General features: G+C 38.2%; 1 protein-coding gene across 1 annotated transcript; it reads right to left on the bottom strand.

Moving 5' to 3' along the window:
* Positions 1 to 8,406: 8,406 nt before the first annotated feature.
* On the bottom strand, positions 8,407 to 9,843 carry LOC114458955 (protein NLRC3-like). The gene is made up of 2 exons (XM_028441343.1): positions 8,638 to 9,843; positions 8,407 to 8,555 (listed from the first exon to the last, which is right to left on the bottom strand). The coding sequence occupies exons 1-2, from the start codon at positions 9,739 to 9,741 to the stop codon at positions 8,460 to 8,462; spliced, it is 1,200 nt and encodes a 399-aa protein (XP_028297144.1). The 5' UTR covers positions 9,742 to 9,843; the 3' UTR covers positions 8,407 to 8,459.
* Between the last annotated feature and the right edge of the window lie 3,053 nt (positions 9,844 to 12,896).

Raw genomic sequence — 12,896 nt, 5'->3', positions numbered from 1 at the left:
CTCAGAGACACTTCTGTCTATCTCTCTGTCTGTGTGGCTGTCTGTTTTGTGTCTGTCTGTCTGTGTGGCTGTCTGTTTTGTGTCTGTCTGTGTGGCTGTCTTTCTGTCTGTCTGTCTGTCTGTCTGTCTGTCTGTCTGTCTGTGTAGCTGTGTCTGTCTGTCTGTGTGTGTCTGTCTGTAAGTGTGTCTGTTTGTCTGTGTGTGTATCTGTCTGTTGGTGTGTCTGTCTGTCTGTGTAGCTGTGTGTGTCTGTCTGTCTGTCTGTGTGTGTGTCTGTCGGTGTGTCTGTCTGTCTGTCTGTCTGTCTGTGTTGCTGTGTCTGTTTGTCTGTCTATGTTTCTGCCTGCCTGTCTCTGTGTGTGTCTGTGTGTCTGTCTTTCTGTGTGTGTGTCTGTCTGTCTGTTTGTCTAAGAGTCTGTCTGTCTGTCTGTCTGTCTGTTTGTGTAGCTGTGTGTGTCTGTCTGTAGGTATGTCTGTCTGTCTGTCTGTAGGTGTGTGTGTATGTCTGTCTGTCTGTCTGTCTGTGTTTCTGAATGTCTGTAAGTGTGTGTGTATGTGTGTGTGTGTTTGTCTGCGTGTCTGCCTACCTGTGTGTCTGTGTGTCTGTTTGTCTAAGAGTCTGTCTGTCTGTCTGTGTGCCTGCCTGTGTGTCTGTCTGTCTGTGTGTCTGACTGTCTGTAGGTGTGTGTGTGTTTGTCTGCACGTCTGTCTGTGTAGCTGTGTCTGTCTGTCTGTCAGTGTGTCTGTGTAGCTCTGTCTGTCTGTGTCGCTGTGTCTGTTTGTGTCGCTGTGTCTGTCTATGTGTGTGTTAGTGTGTGTTTGTCTGTCTGTCTGCGTGTCTGTCTGTCTGTCAGTCTATGTGTCTGTCTGTCTATGTTTTTGCCTGCCTGCCTGTGCGTGTGTGTCTATCTGCCTGTCTGCGTGTCTCTTTGTCTGTCGGTGTGTCTGTCTGTCTGTGTAGCTGTGTCTGTCTGTCAGTTTATGTGTCTGTCTGTCTGTCAGTCTATGTGTCTGCCTTTCTGCGTGTCTGTCTGTCGGTGTGTCTGTCTGTCTGTGTAGCTGTGTCTGTCTGTCTGTCTGTCTATGTGTGTGTGTGTGTTTGTCTGCCTGTCTGTCTGTCTGTCTGTAAGTCTATGTGTGTCTGTCTGTCTGTGTAGATGTGTGTCTGTCTGTCTGTGTAGATGTGTGTCTGTGTGTCTGTCTGTCTGTCTGTCTGTCTGTGTGTCTGTCTCTCTGTGTGTCTGTCTAAGTGTCTGTCTGTGTGTCTGTTTGTCTGTCAGTGTGTCTTTCTGTGTGTGTGTGTTTGTCTGCCTGTCTGTCTGTCTGTCTGTGTAGCTGTGTGTGTCTGTTTGTCAGTGTGTCCGTCTGTCTGTCTGTTTGTCTGTCAGTGTGTCTGTCTCTTTGTCTTAGTGTCTGTCTGTCTGTGTAGCTGTCTGTCTGTCTGTCTGTCTGTCTGTCTGTCTGTGTCTGTCTGTCTGTCTGTCTCACAGAGGACTCAGAGACACTGAGGAACCATAGAACCAAAACCCAAACCCAGGATACAGAGTGTCAGTGAAGGAGGTACAGACGGTGTGGATGAGTGTCATAGAGTCAGAGGAGACTTCATAGAAGGACAGACGTCCATCAGGACAGTCCACATACACTCCTACTCTACCAGAGGAACCACAGGAACAGGAGGTAGGTGTGATTATGTTATTGTGTCTGAAGTAGTAAAAACCACTGGAACAGCTCAGACTCCAGGACTGATTATTAAATCCAAACACACAATCATTACTCTTTCCTTTTCTTCTGATTCCTCTGTAACTCACTGCTTTAGAAACATGTCCATTCCACTCCACCTCCCAGTAACAGCGACCAGTCAGACCAGTGCTACACAGAACCTGACTGTAATCAAATCTGTCCTGATGATCAGGATAAAGCTCCTCCTCCTTCACACATGTCACCATCCTGTTGTTGTCAGACAGTCTGAGGTATCTGTTGATGGAGTTTGTGTCGAGGTGAATGTGACAGAAATCTGATGAGACACAAAGAAACAACAGTTGATCATGTGATGCTTCATTCTCTCTGTATCACTGACATGTTCATTCACTCAGAGCTTCATGAGGACACTTTGAATGAACACACACACACACTTACACTTCCTCACACCAGCTTTGATCCTCTGCTCTCCTCCATGGTCCGCCCTGCAGGAGCAAACACAGGCAGTGATTTACACACCTAAAGAGTCCAAAGTGCTGCTCAGAAACCTGATGCCATCTCCATCAAGCTCTCCATGTTTCTACTGGTTTGTCTTCAACAGCTTCACCTTCTTCATCTCCTTCAAAGTGTTCCTCTCTTCATCCTCACTGATTGGTTCCACCTCCTCTGATCTTAACTATACACTATTATATATATGTATATTTACACTATTTGGTCCTTTGCAGTTTAAATAAGTTTGGTAGTCGTACATATTTTTATTCTTTTTAGTTTTTGAATGTGGATAATATCACACACTAAATCATAATTCTCCCTTTAGAAATACATTTGTCTTATGAATTCTAATACATTACAATGATAAATAAATGAATAAACAAACCTATTGATTGACTGTATATAGTGATTATTTCAAAAACATAATAAAAAGGAAAATTAAACATAAGACATCAATACATATTCACAGGAGTATAATTTACTAACCTCTTAACACTTCTCTTTAATAAATAATAACAATAATCTTGATAAAATATATTTATGACTTTGTATCTAAAACTTCAACATTCACAACATTCACATAAATGTACATATATATATATACACTAACACATATAATTACACACTCATATATAAATGATAAATATAGATTGATAAAATACATATACATCCATACATATATATCTACACATAAACACAAACATGAAAAAAAATAAAATAAAAAGAAACATAGATTTGAACATTAGCTGAACAACTTTACACAAATAATTAACACTAGAAATAATAATTATAAAATACTTTATTTTAAATATATTTTACTACTTTAACTTTTACAACTAGAATAGGCTAAAAATGAATTAAATGAATAAATGAAAACTGAGATACAAATAAATATAAAAATGAATGAATTAAATAAAGAAAAAAGTAAACAAATACTTAAATAAGTCAATAAATAAATAAATAAGTTGATCTCCAAAGGCACCAAATATGACAACACAAAATACTTTTGTTATAATGATAATTTACCAAAAACCTCTTGGGTAATAATAAAATAAAATAAAAAATCAGGACAACTTTGTTTTTTGAAAATAGCCAAACACACATTATAAAAACTTATAGACTCAAAATGGCTCTATCTAGATAGTTTTGATTATGTTAAACTCAGAAGAAAGAACAAACTGTTTCTTACAAAAACATGACATAATAATAATAATAATAATAATAATAATAATAATAATAATAATAATAATAATAATAATAATAATAATAATAATAATAAAATGAAATAAGAATAATGATAAATAATCTGATCTGACTGATCTGGACATATCATCTACCAGTGGCTGTTAGTGATTGGTAGATGACCGTTGCTATGGATACTATGGACAAATACAGAATGAACTCTCCCTCAAAAGGAAACACTCTGAAAAAACTCTGCTGCTGGGAAAAGACTAAACTAAAGTGTTCTAATCATTCCCTCCTGATAAAACAAGTAAAGACTGAAGGACACGTCACTGAAAACAATAATGCTGATGCTGCTAAAATATGTTGGTGTATGTTAACATGAAACACATCAGTTTAGAAATCATTAAATCAAAACTATATGTTCAATCCCATAAGGTTTTATAGATAACGCTAATAATTCTGTAATTTGTCTCATGTTTCATTAAAAAACAAAAACATTAATGAAATAAGATAAAATACTAATTATTGAACAAACAAAAAAACTTAAATTGTAATATCAAATTAGGAAAATAAACTAAAATACATTTTGGTTGAGAAACTTTTTAATAAAAGTTCAGCCTTTGTTTCAAAGTTAGATTTGAAATGTTTCACATCAAAACATCTCCTCCATAGACCAGTAATTATTTTATTTTTAAACCTAAAATATATAAAGACTAAGAAAAAAATAGTACTTTCACATTATTACATTACTTAATAATAATAAACATAGAAACAAAACACACATCAAACAAATGTTTTTCTGATCTTAAATCAGAAATGTCCAAATCAACATATATTAAATTAAAACAGCTTTAATAGATAAACCAGAAATGAATTTCTCCTCTTTTTGACATGAATGAAATGAATGATTATGAAACTATATCTTGTGTGAACTGCAGTGAACTGGTAGAAAGAACATTAGATAACACACAACACAACTTGTTCACAACTGATACAGAAAAAATATAAAAATAACATTGTTTGACCTAGAAAATAAACACTTACACAACAGAATAATTACAACACATAAACATTGATTAAATAAGATATTATGGATATAACACACACACACACACACACACACACACACACACACACACACACACACACACACACACACACACACACACACACACACACACACACACACACACACACACACACACACACACACACACACACACACACACACACACACACACACACACACACACACACACACACACACAGAGATATATATGTATGTGTGGGTGAATGAATAAGGATGATGTCATGCTGTATGTATGGGAGAAACGTGTTGTGAGTGTGAGTGTGCTAGTGGGCGTGTCATAGAGTGATTGATTGATGGATGATGACACTTTATGTATAACTGAGAGAAACGTGTTGTGAGTGAAAAATGTACCAGGGCGTGTCTTTGAGTGAGTGATCATGTGATAGAAGGATAGCTGTTTGTACACATATATACATACACACATACAGTACATACACAATGTAACACTCCCCAACACTTTACAGTTGTAGCTTGAATAAAAGTCATATTTTTAGTTAAAAGGTAAATGAACTAATGATCTTAATAACAGACATGGATAACATTATTTCATATATTGAGGAATCATATATACTGTATAGACCCTGGCCCAGAATGCAGAACAGTGGCTGATCACCTGAGGTTATAAAAACAACCTCACCACCTAAAACATCTAATCAAAGATGGGGGGGCTGAACTGTACATGGTACGTGGTCTATAGATTTAACTAGGACTCTTTAGAGAGATAATAAAGACATAAATACAATCACAAATCTGTTCCCTTGTAATCTATGTAAATATTAGTAGAGGCATAAATTAACATAACACCTGGTTACATTTCTGTTTTGTTCTAATTACTGTTTTATTCTAATGATTTGATTTACTTTACAGTTCTTTGGGTTAATTTCTTACTTTTTTATTCACTTCTTTAATAATCTCTGTCAGTTTGAATATTATGTTACACCTGTGTAAAATATTGTCATTTTCCTCTCTTTATGTTCTAAAAATCTCACAACTAAAACCCTTATGTGTATTTATACCCTCAGATAGATAAATACATATGTAGACATGGATAGAATTAGATACAAATTATAACTTGAAATATTTAAAAAAATCATAATCATTTTTTTGTCATTTGTGCTTCCAAAGCTTCCATATAAATTTGATAAAGATTGATAATAATTTCTGAAAGTCATTTCCTGATTGGTCGCTGTGGGCAGGCAGGACCGTGAATGTATTTTTCCTCACTAAGAAATAAGAATCAATCAATCAATCAGTTAAGGTTCCTGCTGTGGGTTTTCACATTCACATGGAAAGAGAAGTGATATTAAAATAAAATACACACACACTACATAGCAATCATAGACTCACCACACTATGTGGTTGTATGTAATAAAGAAATTATAAAATCTGTGTTGAATAAGTCTTACAACACCTTTTGTAGTCATGTGATGTTTTATAAGATTGATTTTGATGAGCATGTATTCAGTTATTGTTTGTACAGATAAATATAAGTGGCTAATTTCAAGTTTACTGTGTATATTCAATTTAAACACAAATCATGTTTGTATTTTGTTCTGTTCTACTTATAACTTTTTTTTTATATTAAAACATAGTCTAACAGTAAATCCAAATAAATGTAATAAAGTTAAATAAAAGTTTTTGTCCCACTCTAGCAATGGTAAACAAAATAGGAATATAACTTCAAATAAAATTGAAGGAAAAATAAAATAAATTAACAAGCTTACTTTAAGTAACCTGATATTATAATTTCCAAAAAACGTTAATATAACATAATAAAACATAGTCTGAATTAAATATTTTGTCTTATTCATAATTTTTTATAGTCACACTGTTAAACAGTGTGAAGAGAGGAAATGTTAGAATGGATTATTATTCATGGTTTCTTTTTATGTGTAATACTATAATTATATATCTTTATACTCAATAAATCTATTCATAAAATATATTCAGATCAACTTGTTAGCTGTCATTTTCAGAACAAGGACAAACAGTTTCAGAACTTCTGATTTCAACTTAATCTAAAAATAAAAATACCACAACTATGTACGTAAACATAGAGACGAATCAGATATAAACAAGACAATCAGATTAACACTAAAATGTCAGTTTGACTCAAAAGGCTCAAAGTCTAAATCATTTATAAATAAGAATAATTATAGTTTAAAATAAACTTAATACACATTAAACAGCTCATGTTCTATATACCTAAATAAATTAAATAAACAGACACCATAGACCCCTAAATGATCAATAATAATGAATAAATCAATAAATCTTAAACATAACTTGTATTGCTTTAAATCACCAGTAAATGACATCTTTAACTAATTACAAGGAGCTGATCATTTGATTTCTAAATGTATAAAAACACTGATAAATCTATGTTTGGGGTCCAGGGAGTGAGCAGACCCTGAGGACCACAGCTGTGTTTTAGATGAGTGTCTGTTCTTCTATTGACTTGTTGTGACTTGTTGATTCATTTTCTGTTCATCTCTAATACATTGATTGATTGATTCAGCAAAACCTCTGACTATGTCTCTCTGTATGAAATCTCAGGTACTGAACACCAGAGTTAGCTCGAAAACTCTAACAATTGTTAAACAATGATATTCATAACATAAGTCTACAGTTTGAAATAGATTTAAAAACATACATATTTCTGTTTTAATAATTGTATGAGTGGGTCAAGTTAAACATTTCATTATTTTATTTTATATTACGCGTTGTTGGAATGTCAGTGCTAAATAAATATTTTCATATTTTAAAAGCAGGGTAGGTGATTTTCTAAAGCTAGCATGATTTTGAATGTTGCTTACCCCCCTCCCCTCTGTGCTCCGTCTCACTCACATGCATTAGCACAGCTGCTGCAGAAGTGGATCTTAGCTCATCACTTGTATTGTGTAGAAACTACACCGTCTTATTCAGCAGTAAGTAAACACTAAACTTTATCATTATATACTGTATGTTAAACGTGACTAAAAACTGTTTTAAGTTCGTCACCAATGACGCACTTTGAGTGTGGGCTCGTGCACGCGAGGGATGGAGAACGAGCAGGGAGACAGAGATACGTGATTGGTTTATAAATAAAAAAAAACTTACTTTTTCATTGGTCAAAGTTTTTACAGGTTTACAGCTGCTACACATGATGGATATTCTTTGTTCCTTTTTCAGAGCACAAAAGATCTTAATTTCCCCTAACTAACCTTTAATTGATTGATTATTTGAAACATTGGTAATAATTTATACAATTGCAATGTTTTACTTTTAGTGGTTAGTAATATTCAGAGCTGGAAATGTTTATTTTGGTTTTGGACGAGTCATTTACATTTCAGTTCATCTCTAATTTTTTGACTTGATAACTTGTGTCAGAGTAATAATTAAAAAATAATTTCATAAGATATATTTATATTCTTATATGAACACAATCCTCACTGATTAGGTCCACCTCCTCTGATCTCTCTCATTCCTTCATCAGCTCCTCATAGTTCTTCATCAGCCTCTCCTCACTCCTCACTACCTTCTTATCTCTGTCCTTCATCCCTCTAACCTGTCCCAGTCCTCCTCCTTTAGTGTCCCACCTCTCACACCTTCATCACATTCCTCTGATACAGCTCTCTGTCACACATGTGATGGGGATTGATGTGAACATGTGATGAGCTGCTGTGATGTGTCTCACCTCAGAGTGTTCAGTCTCTGAGAGAGCAGCTTCACTGCTGAGTCTCCTGGATGGTTGTAGCTCAGGTCCAGCTCTCTCACACTGGAGGAGTTGGAGCTCAAAGCTGCTGCCAGAGAAGCCCCGCCCACCTCTGTGATGACACAACCTGACAGACTGGAATCAGAAAAACATCCATAACTCAGGAAACAAGTGAGGAGACGAGGAACAGGACGATGTTGATGGAACATGTGATCCACTGACCTGAGATAGTCCAGTTTACAGTGAGGACTCTTCAGTCCTTCACACAGCAGCTTCACTCCTGAATCCTGCAGATCATTGTTACTCAGGTCCAGATGTTTCACACTGGAGGACTGAGAGCTGAGGACTGAAGACAGAGCTGCACAGCTTCTTTTTGAGAGACCACAGAAACTCAACCTAATGAAGAATCAGTGAAACCTTACAGATGTTTGTCTGTGACATAATGAAAGACATGTTCTTCTAAAGTCACATACTTAACTTTCTTGGAGGCTTTAATCACTGGGAGCAGATTCAGAAAAGCTTCCTCTGAAGGACAGAATCTCTTCAGGTCAAAGACATCCAGATGTTCTTGTGATGACAGTAAGATAAAGACCAGAGCTGACCACTGAGCAGGAGACAGTTTCTCTGGGGAGAGACTTCCTGATCTCATGGACTGTTGGATCTGCTCCAGCAGAGAGCGATCATTCATTTCATTCAGACAGTGGAACAGGTTGATGCTTCTCTCTGTGGACAAACTCTTACTCAGCTTCTCCTTGATGTATTCAATTGTTCTCTGATTGGTCTGTGAGTCACTTCCTGTCTGTGTCAGCAGGCCTTGTAGGAGCCTCTGATTGGTCGGCAGTGAAAGACCCAGCAGGAAGCGGAGGAACAAGTCCAAGTGTCCGTTTGGACTCCATAAGGCCTCGTCCACAGCGCTCTGATGGAGAAGGTTAAAGTCAGGCTGACCTCCACTATGGAGAAGCTTAAGAGTTTGTTTGAATTTAAACATCAATGACTTCTCTAGAAGATTGATTTTAGAGCTGATGAAGGTCTGATGGACATGAAGAGCAGCCAGAAACTCCTGAAGGCTCAGGTGGATGAAGGTAAACACCTTGTCCTGGTACAGGCTGCTCTCCTCTATGAAGACCTGTGTGAACACTCCTGAGCACACTGAGGCTGTTCTGAGGTCCATGCCACACTCTGTCAGGTCACTCTCATAGAAGATCAGCTTTCCTTTCTGCAGCTGCTCAAAAGCCAGTTTTCCCAGAGACTCCATCATCTTCCTGCTCTGTGGACTCCAGTGTTGATCTGTGGCAGTTCCTCCATCAAACTTCACTGTCTTGACTTTGTTCTGAAGGACCACATAGTGGCTGTAGATCTGAGTCAGAGTCCTGGGCAGCTCTCCCTCCTCTATTCTCTCCAACATGTCCTCCAGAACTGTAGCAGTGATCCAGCAGAAGAGTGGGATGTGGCACATGATGTGGAGGCTACGGCATGTCCTGATGTGGGACATGATCCTGCTGACCTGCTTCTTATCTGTGGACCTCCTCCTGAAGTACTCCTCCTTCTGAAGGTCAGTGAACCCTCTGACCTCTGTCACCATGTCCACACACTCAGGAAGGATCTGATTGGCTGCTGCAGGCCGTGTGGTTATCCAGAGGCGGGCTGATGGAAGCAGATCTCCTCTGATGAGGTTTACCAGCAGAACCTCCACTGAGGTGGACTCTGAGACATCAGTCAGGGTCTGAGTGCTGAGGAAGTCCAGAGGGACCCGACACTCATCCAGACCATCTAAGATAAACAAAACCAGGAAGTCCTGGAAGCTGCAGATTCCTGCTTCTTTGCTTCCAGAGAAGAAGTGATCAACAAGTCCCACCAAGCTGAAGCTCCTCCCCCTCAGCACGTTCAGCTCTCTGAAGGTCAGTGGGAATGTGTAGTGGACCTCCTGCTGGGCTTTATCTTCAGCCCAGTCCACAGTGAACTTGTGTGTTAAGAGTGTTTTCCCAATGCCAGCCACGCCCTTTGTCATCACTGTCCTGATTGGTCGAGGTCTTCCAGGAGGGGCTTTAAAGAGCTCTTCTAGTGTGATGGCTCTTTCTGCTGTGTCTGATCTCCTGGATGCTGTTTCTATCTGTATGACCTCGTGTTCCTGGTTGACCTCTCCACCCCTCCCTCTGTGATGTAGAGCTCTGTGAAGATCTCCTTCAGGAGGGTTGGACTTCCTGCTTTAGCCACGCCCTCAGACACACACTGGAATTTCTTCTTCAGCTTGGACTTCAGCTCACGGTTGGTATCGATGAGCCTTTGTTCCTGAATGAAAACAAACTTAATGTTAGAGTGGAGAAGTCAGAGCAGGTTTGAACATTTGAGATCAAAGCGTGTGATGTTCTCAGTCTGGATGGTTCCTCAGATTAAATGTGACTGATTGAAAAAGAAAAGCCAGCTTTGTGTCCTTCATGTGATGTTCCTCACAGTGAAGATGTTCACATGCTCTTACTGCTCTGCAGACGCTCAGCCAGCTCCTCCTGCTTCATCCTCTTCAGGAAATACAGTGTGATGTTCAGAAAGGCCTCCCTGCTCCTCCTCTGCTCCTCATCCTCACCCTCCATCTGACTCTCTGAGCACTCTGGATCATCTCCATCCACAATCTTCTGCATGTGTTTGAGTTCAGCCTTAACAAAGCTGATGATGTTGTCCTCCAGCAGCTGGAACACAAACACATTAAAGGTGATGAGTGAAGGCCTGCTCCAATCATCTGTGTGTGTGTGTGTGTGTGTGTGTGTGTGTGTGTGTGTGTGTGTGTGTGTGTGTGTGTGTGTGTGTGTGTGTGTGTGTGTGTGCAGTGGTTTGATCACAGGCTGACACAGGTTTAGTGTCTTTGTAGATGTACACACCAGTAAAGATGGAGTCAGGCTCAGCTCCAGAGGAACCATCCACACCCTCCAAGCTGCTGTGGAGAAGACACAGACACTCAGACATGCTGAGGAGCAGCTGGAGGAAAGCACAGGAAGCTCTGCTAACATCATGTGAACATCAGTAACAGTGGGTGATGTCCTGCAGAGCCACAGTGCAGTGAGTGTGGAGCAGCCTTTGGAGCTCAGCTCACGTGTGGAACATCTCAGCATGTTTCCACTGAACAGGAGAACAAGTCTGTTGGACTGAGGCTTTATTTGTCTTCAATCCCTCACCAATCTGAAGATCACACACTGTCTAAGACTCACCTACACACTGGAGACCATTCCTACAAAGCCTTTTCTCTTTCACCTTCCACTGTTTGCTGAGATTTACATCAACACCACGTCAAATAACATAGTCCATCAAAAGTGCTGAGACATGCTCACCACTCACTCCACCAGATAGGGCAGCTGGGTAGAGGGTTTTTGATTGAGGGTGCTTACTACTCTCAATGGGCCACTTTTCACCCTGACTTTACGCACCTAACTAAATAGGGCAAATATTTAAAACAAAAACGAAAATTAAAAAAAAATAAATAAATATATATATATACAGAAAAATAATAGATAAAAATAAAAACACCATACACATACACAAACTAATACTGTGGCGGAGATAGTAATGACAACAGTGGAATAGCAAGATCACAGAATACCAATAAATGTGCATATTTGTGACTAGTGACTATCGGTAATGAGTGGCATTAGTTACTGTCTTACTGCTTCTTAAAACACATTTAAAAAAAAAGACCATTGATATACTTGTGCTGTGTTTTTTTTTCTGTTCAGTTTTTGGTCCAATCTGATATATCATCTGTACATTTTACCAGTCTGGACTCTGTAGTTGTAAGTTTGTTGTGAAATGTATCTACAGGCTCTTTCCTTATCAATGCTGTTAAGTGTAAGGTTAAAGTTGCTAATCATAGGGTTTAGAATGTATTTGCAATATGATAAAAGATGATTTGTGTGTGTGTGTGTGTGTGTGTGTGTGTGTGTGTGTGTGTGTGTGTGTGTTTTGCTCTTTGTCCTACTATCATGCCTGAACCTAATACTGTAAATAAAATCAGTTAATTATTGAGTAGTTGTAAATTGTGCTGTAATACAAAGTCATACTATACTATATTTGTCATTTGAACATGAAACAATGACAGGCTTTATGATACGCACCGCTACTTGGTTAAGACAAGACACACCCAAAAATTTTACCTGTCTACGTTCCTTCATCAGATCCACCCAAAGTTCTTAATATAATAACCTCAATACATAATATCAGATTATCTATCGATAAAAGCAAGCAAAAAAAGCAATATTTGTATAATAAAGAGAAAAATGTGTAGTTAATCATGTGTCTCCACCTCCCAATGAGGTCTGTGTGTGTGTGTGTGTGTGTGTGTATGTGTGCGTGCTGTGAGTGATCAGACTCCCTCCGGTTTCCACTCAGGTGTGCTGCATTACCAATCAAGCAATGAAAACAATGAAACACCAACCAGTGGTGGGTAGAGTAAAAGTACTGTTACTTCATAATGTTGAATATGAATTACTAAAGTAGAAGGAACAGTACTCATAACAATAAGTGTAAACAGGTTCCTTAAAAATACAATTTAAATTGAATAAATCATCACTATAATGTGTTTCATTAATAACATTCACACATTAAAAAGGCCACAGAGCTTCCACTTCCGGTCTCATGGCGTAAGCAGAGTAAGGGACCAGCTCCGTGTAAAATTGATTAAAAGTTTACTTTCCGGACCAGCCAACTTCAAATAAATCGAGCCACAACATCCGTGAGATCAGAATGTCTCAA

This window comes from Gouania willdenowi, unplaced genomic scaffold, assembly GCF_900634775.1.
Source record: "Gouania willdenowi unplaced genomic scaffold, fGouWil2.1 scaffold_21_arrow_ctg1, whole genome shotgun sequence".
NCBI lineage: Eukaryota > Metazoa > Chordata > Actinopteri > Blenniiformes > Gobiesocidae > Gouania > Gouania willdenowi.
The sequence above is the reverse complement of the archived record's forward strand: the minus strand, read 5'-3'. Positions and strand labels throughout refer to the sequence as shown.

What these genes read in the sequence shown, in the direction of transcription:
- LOC114458955 (XM_028441343.1), bottom strand. Translation starts at nt 9,741, where the DNA reads ATGGTGACAGAGGTCAGAGGGTTCACTGACCTTCAGAAGGAGGAGTAC. An exon ending in TGATTAAAGCCTCCAAGAAA is followed by an intron (nt 8,556 to 8,637) that starts GTTAAGTATGTG and finishes ATTCTTCATTAG; the next exon opens with GTTGAGTTTCTGTGGTCTCT.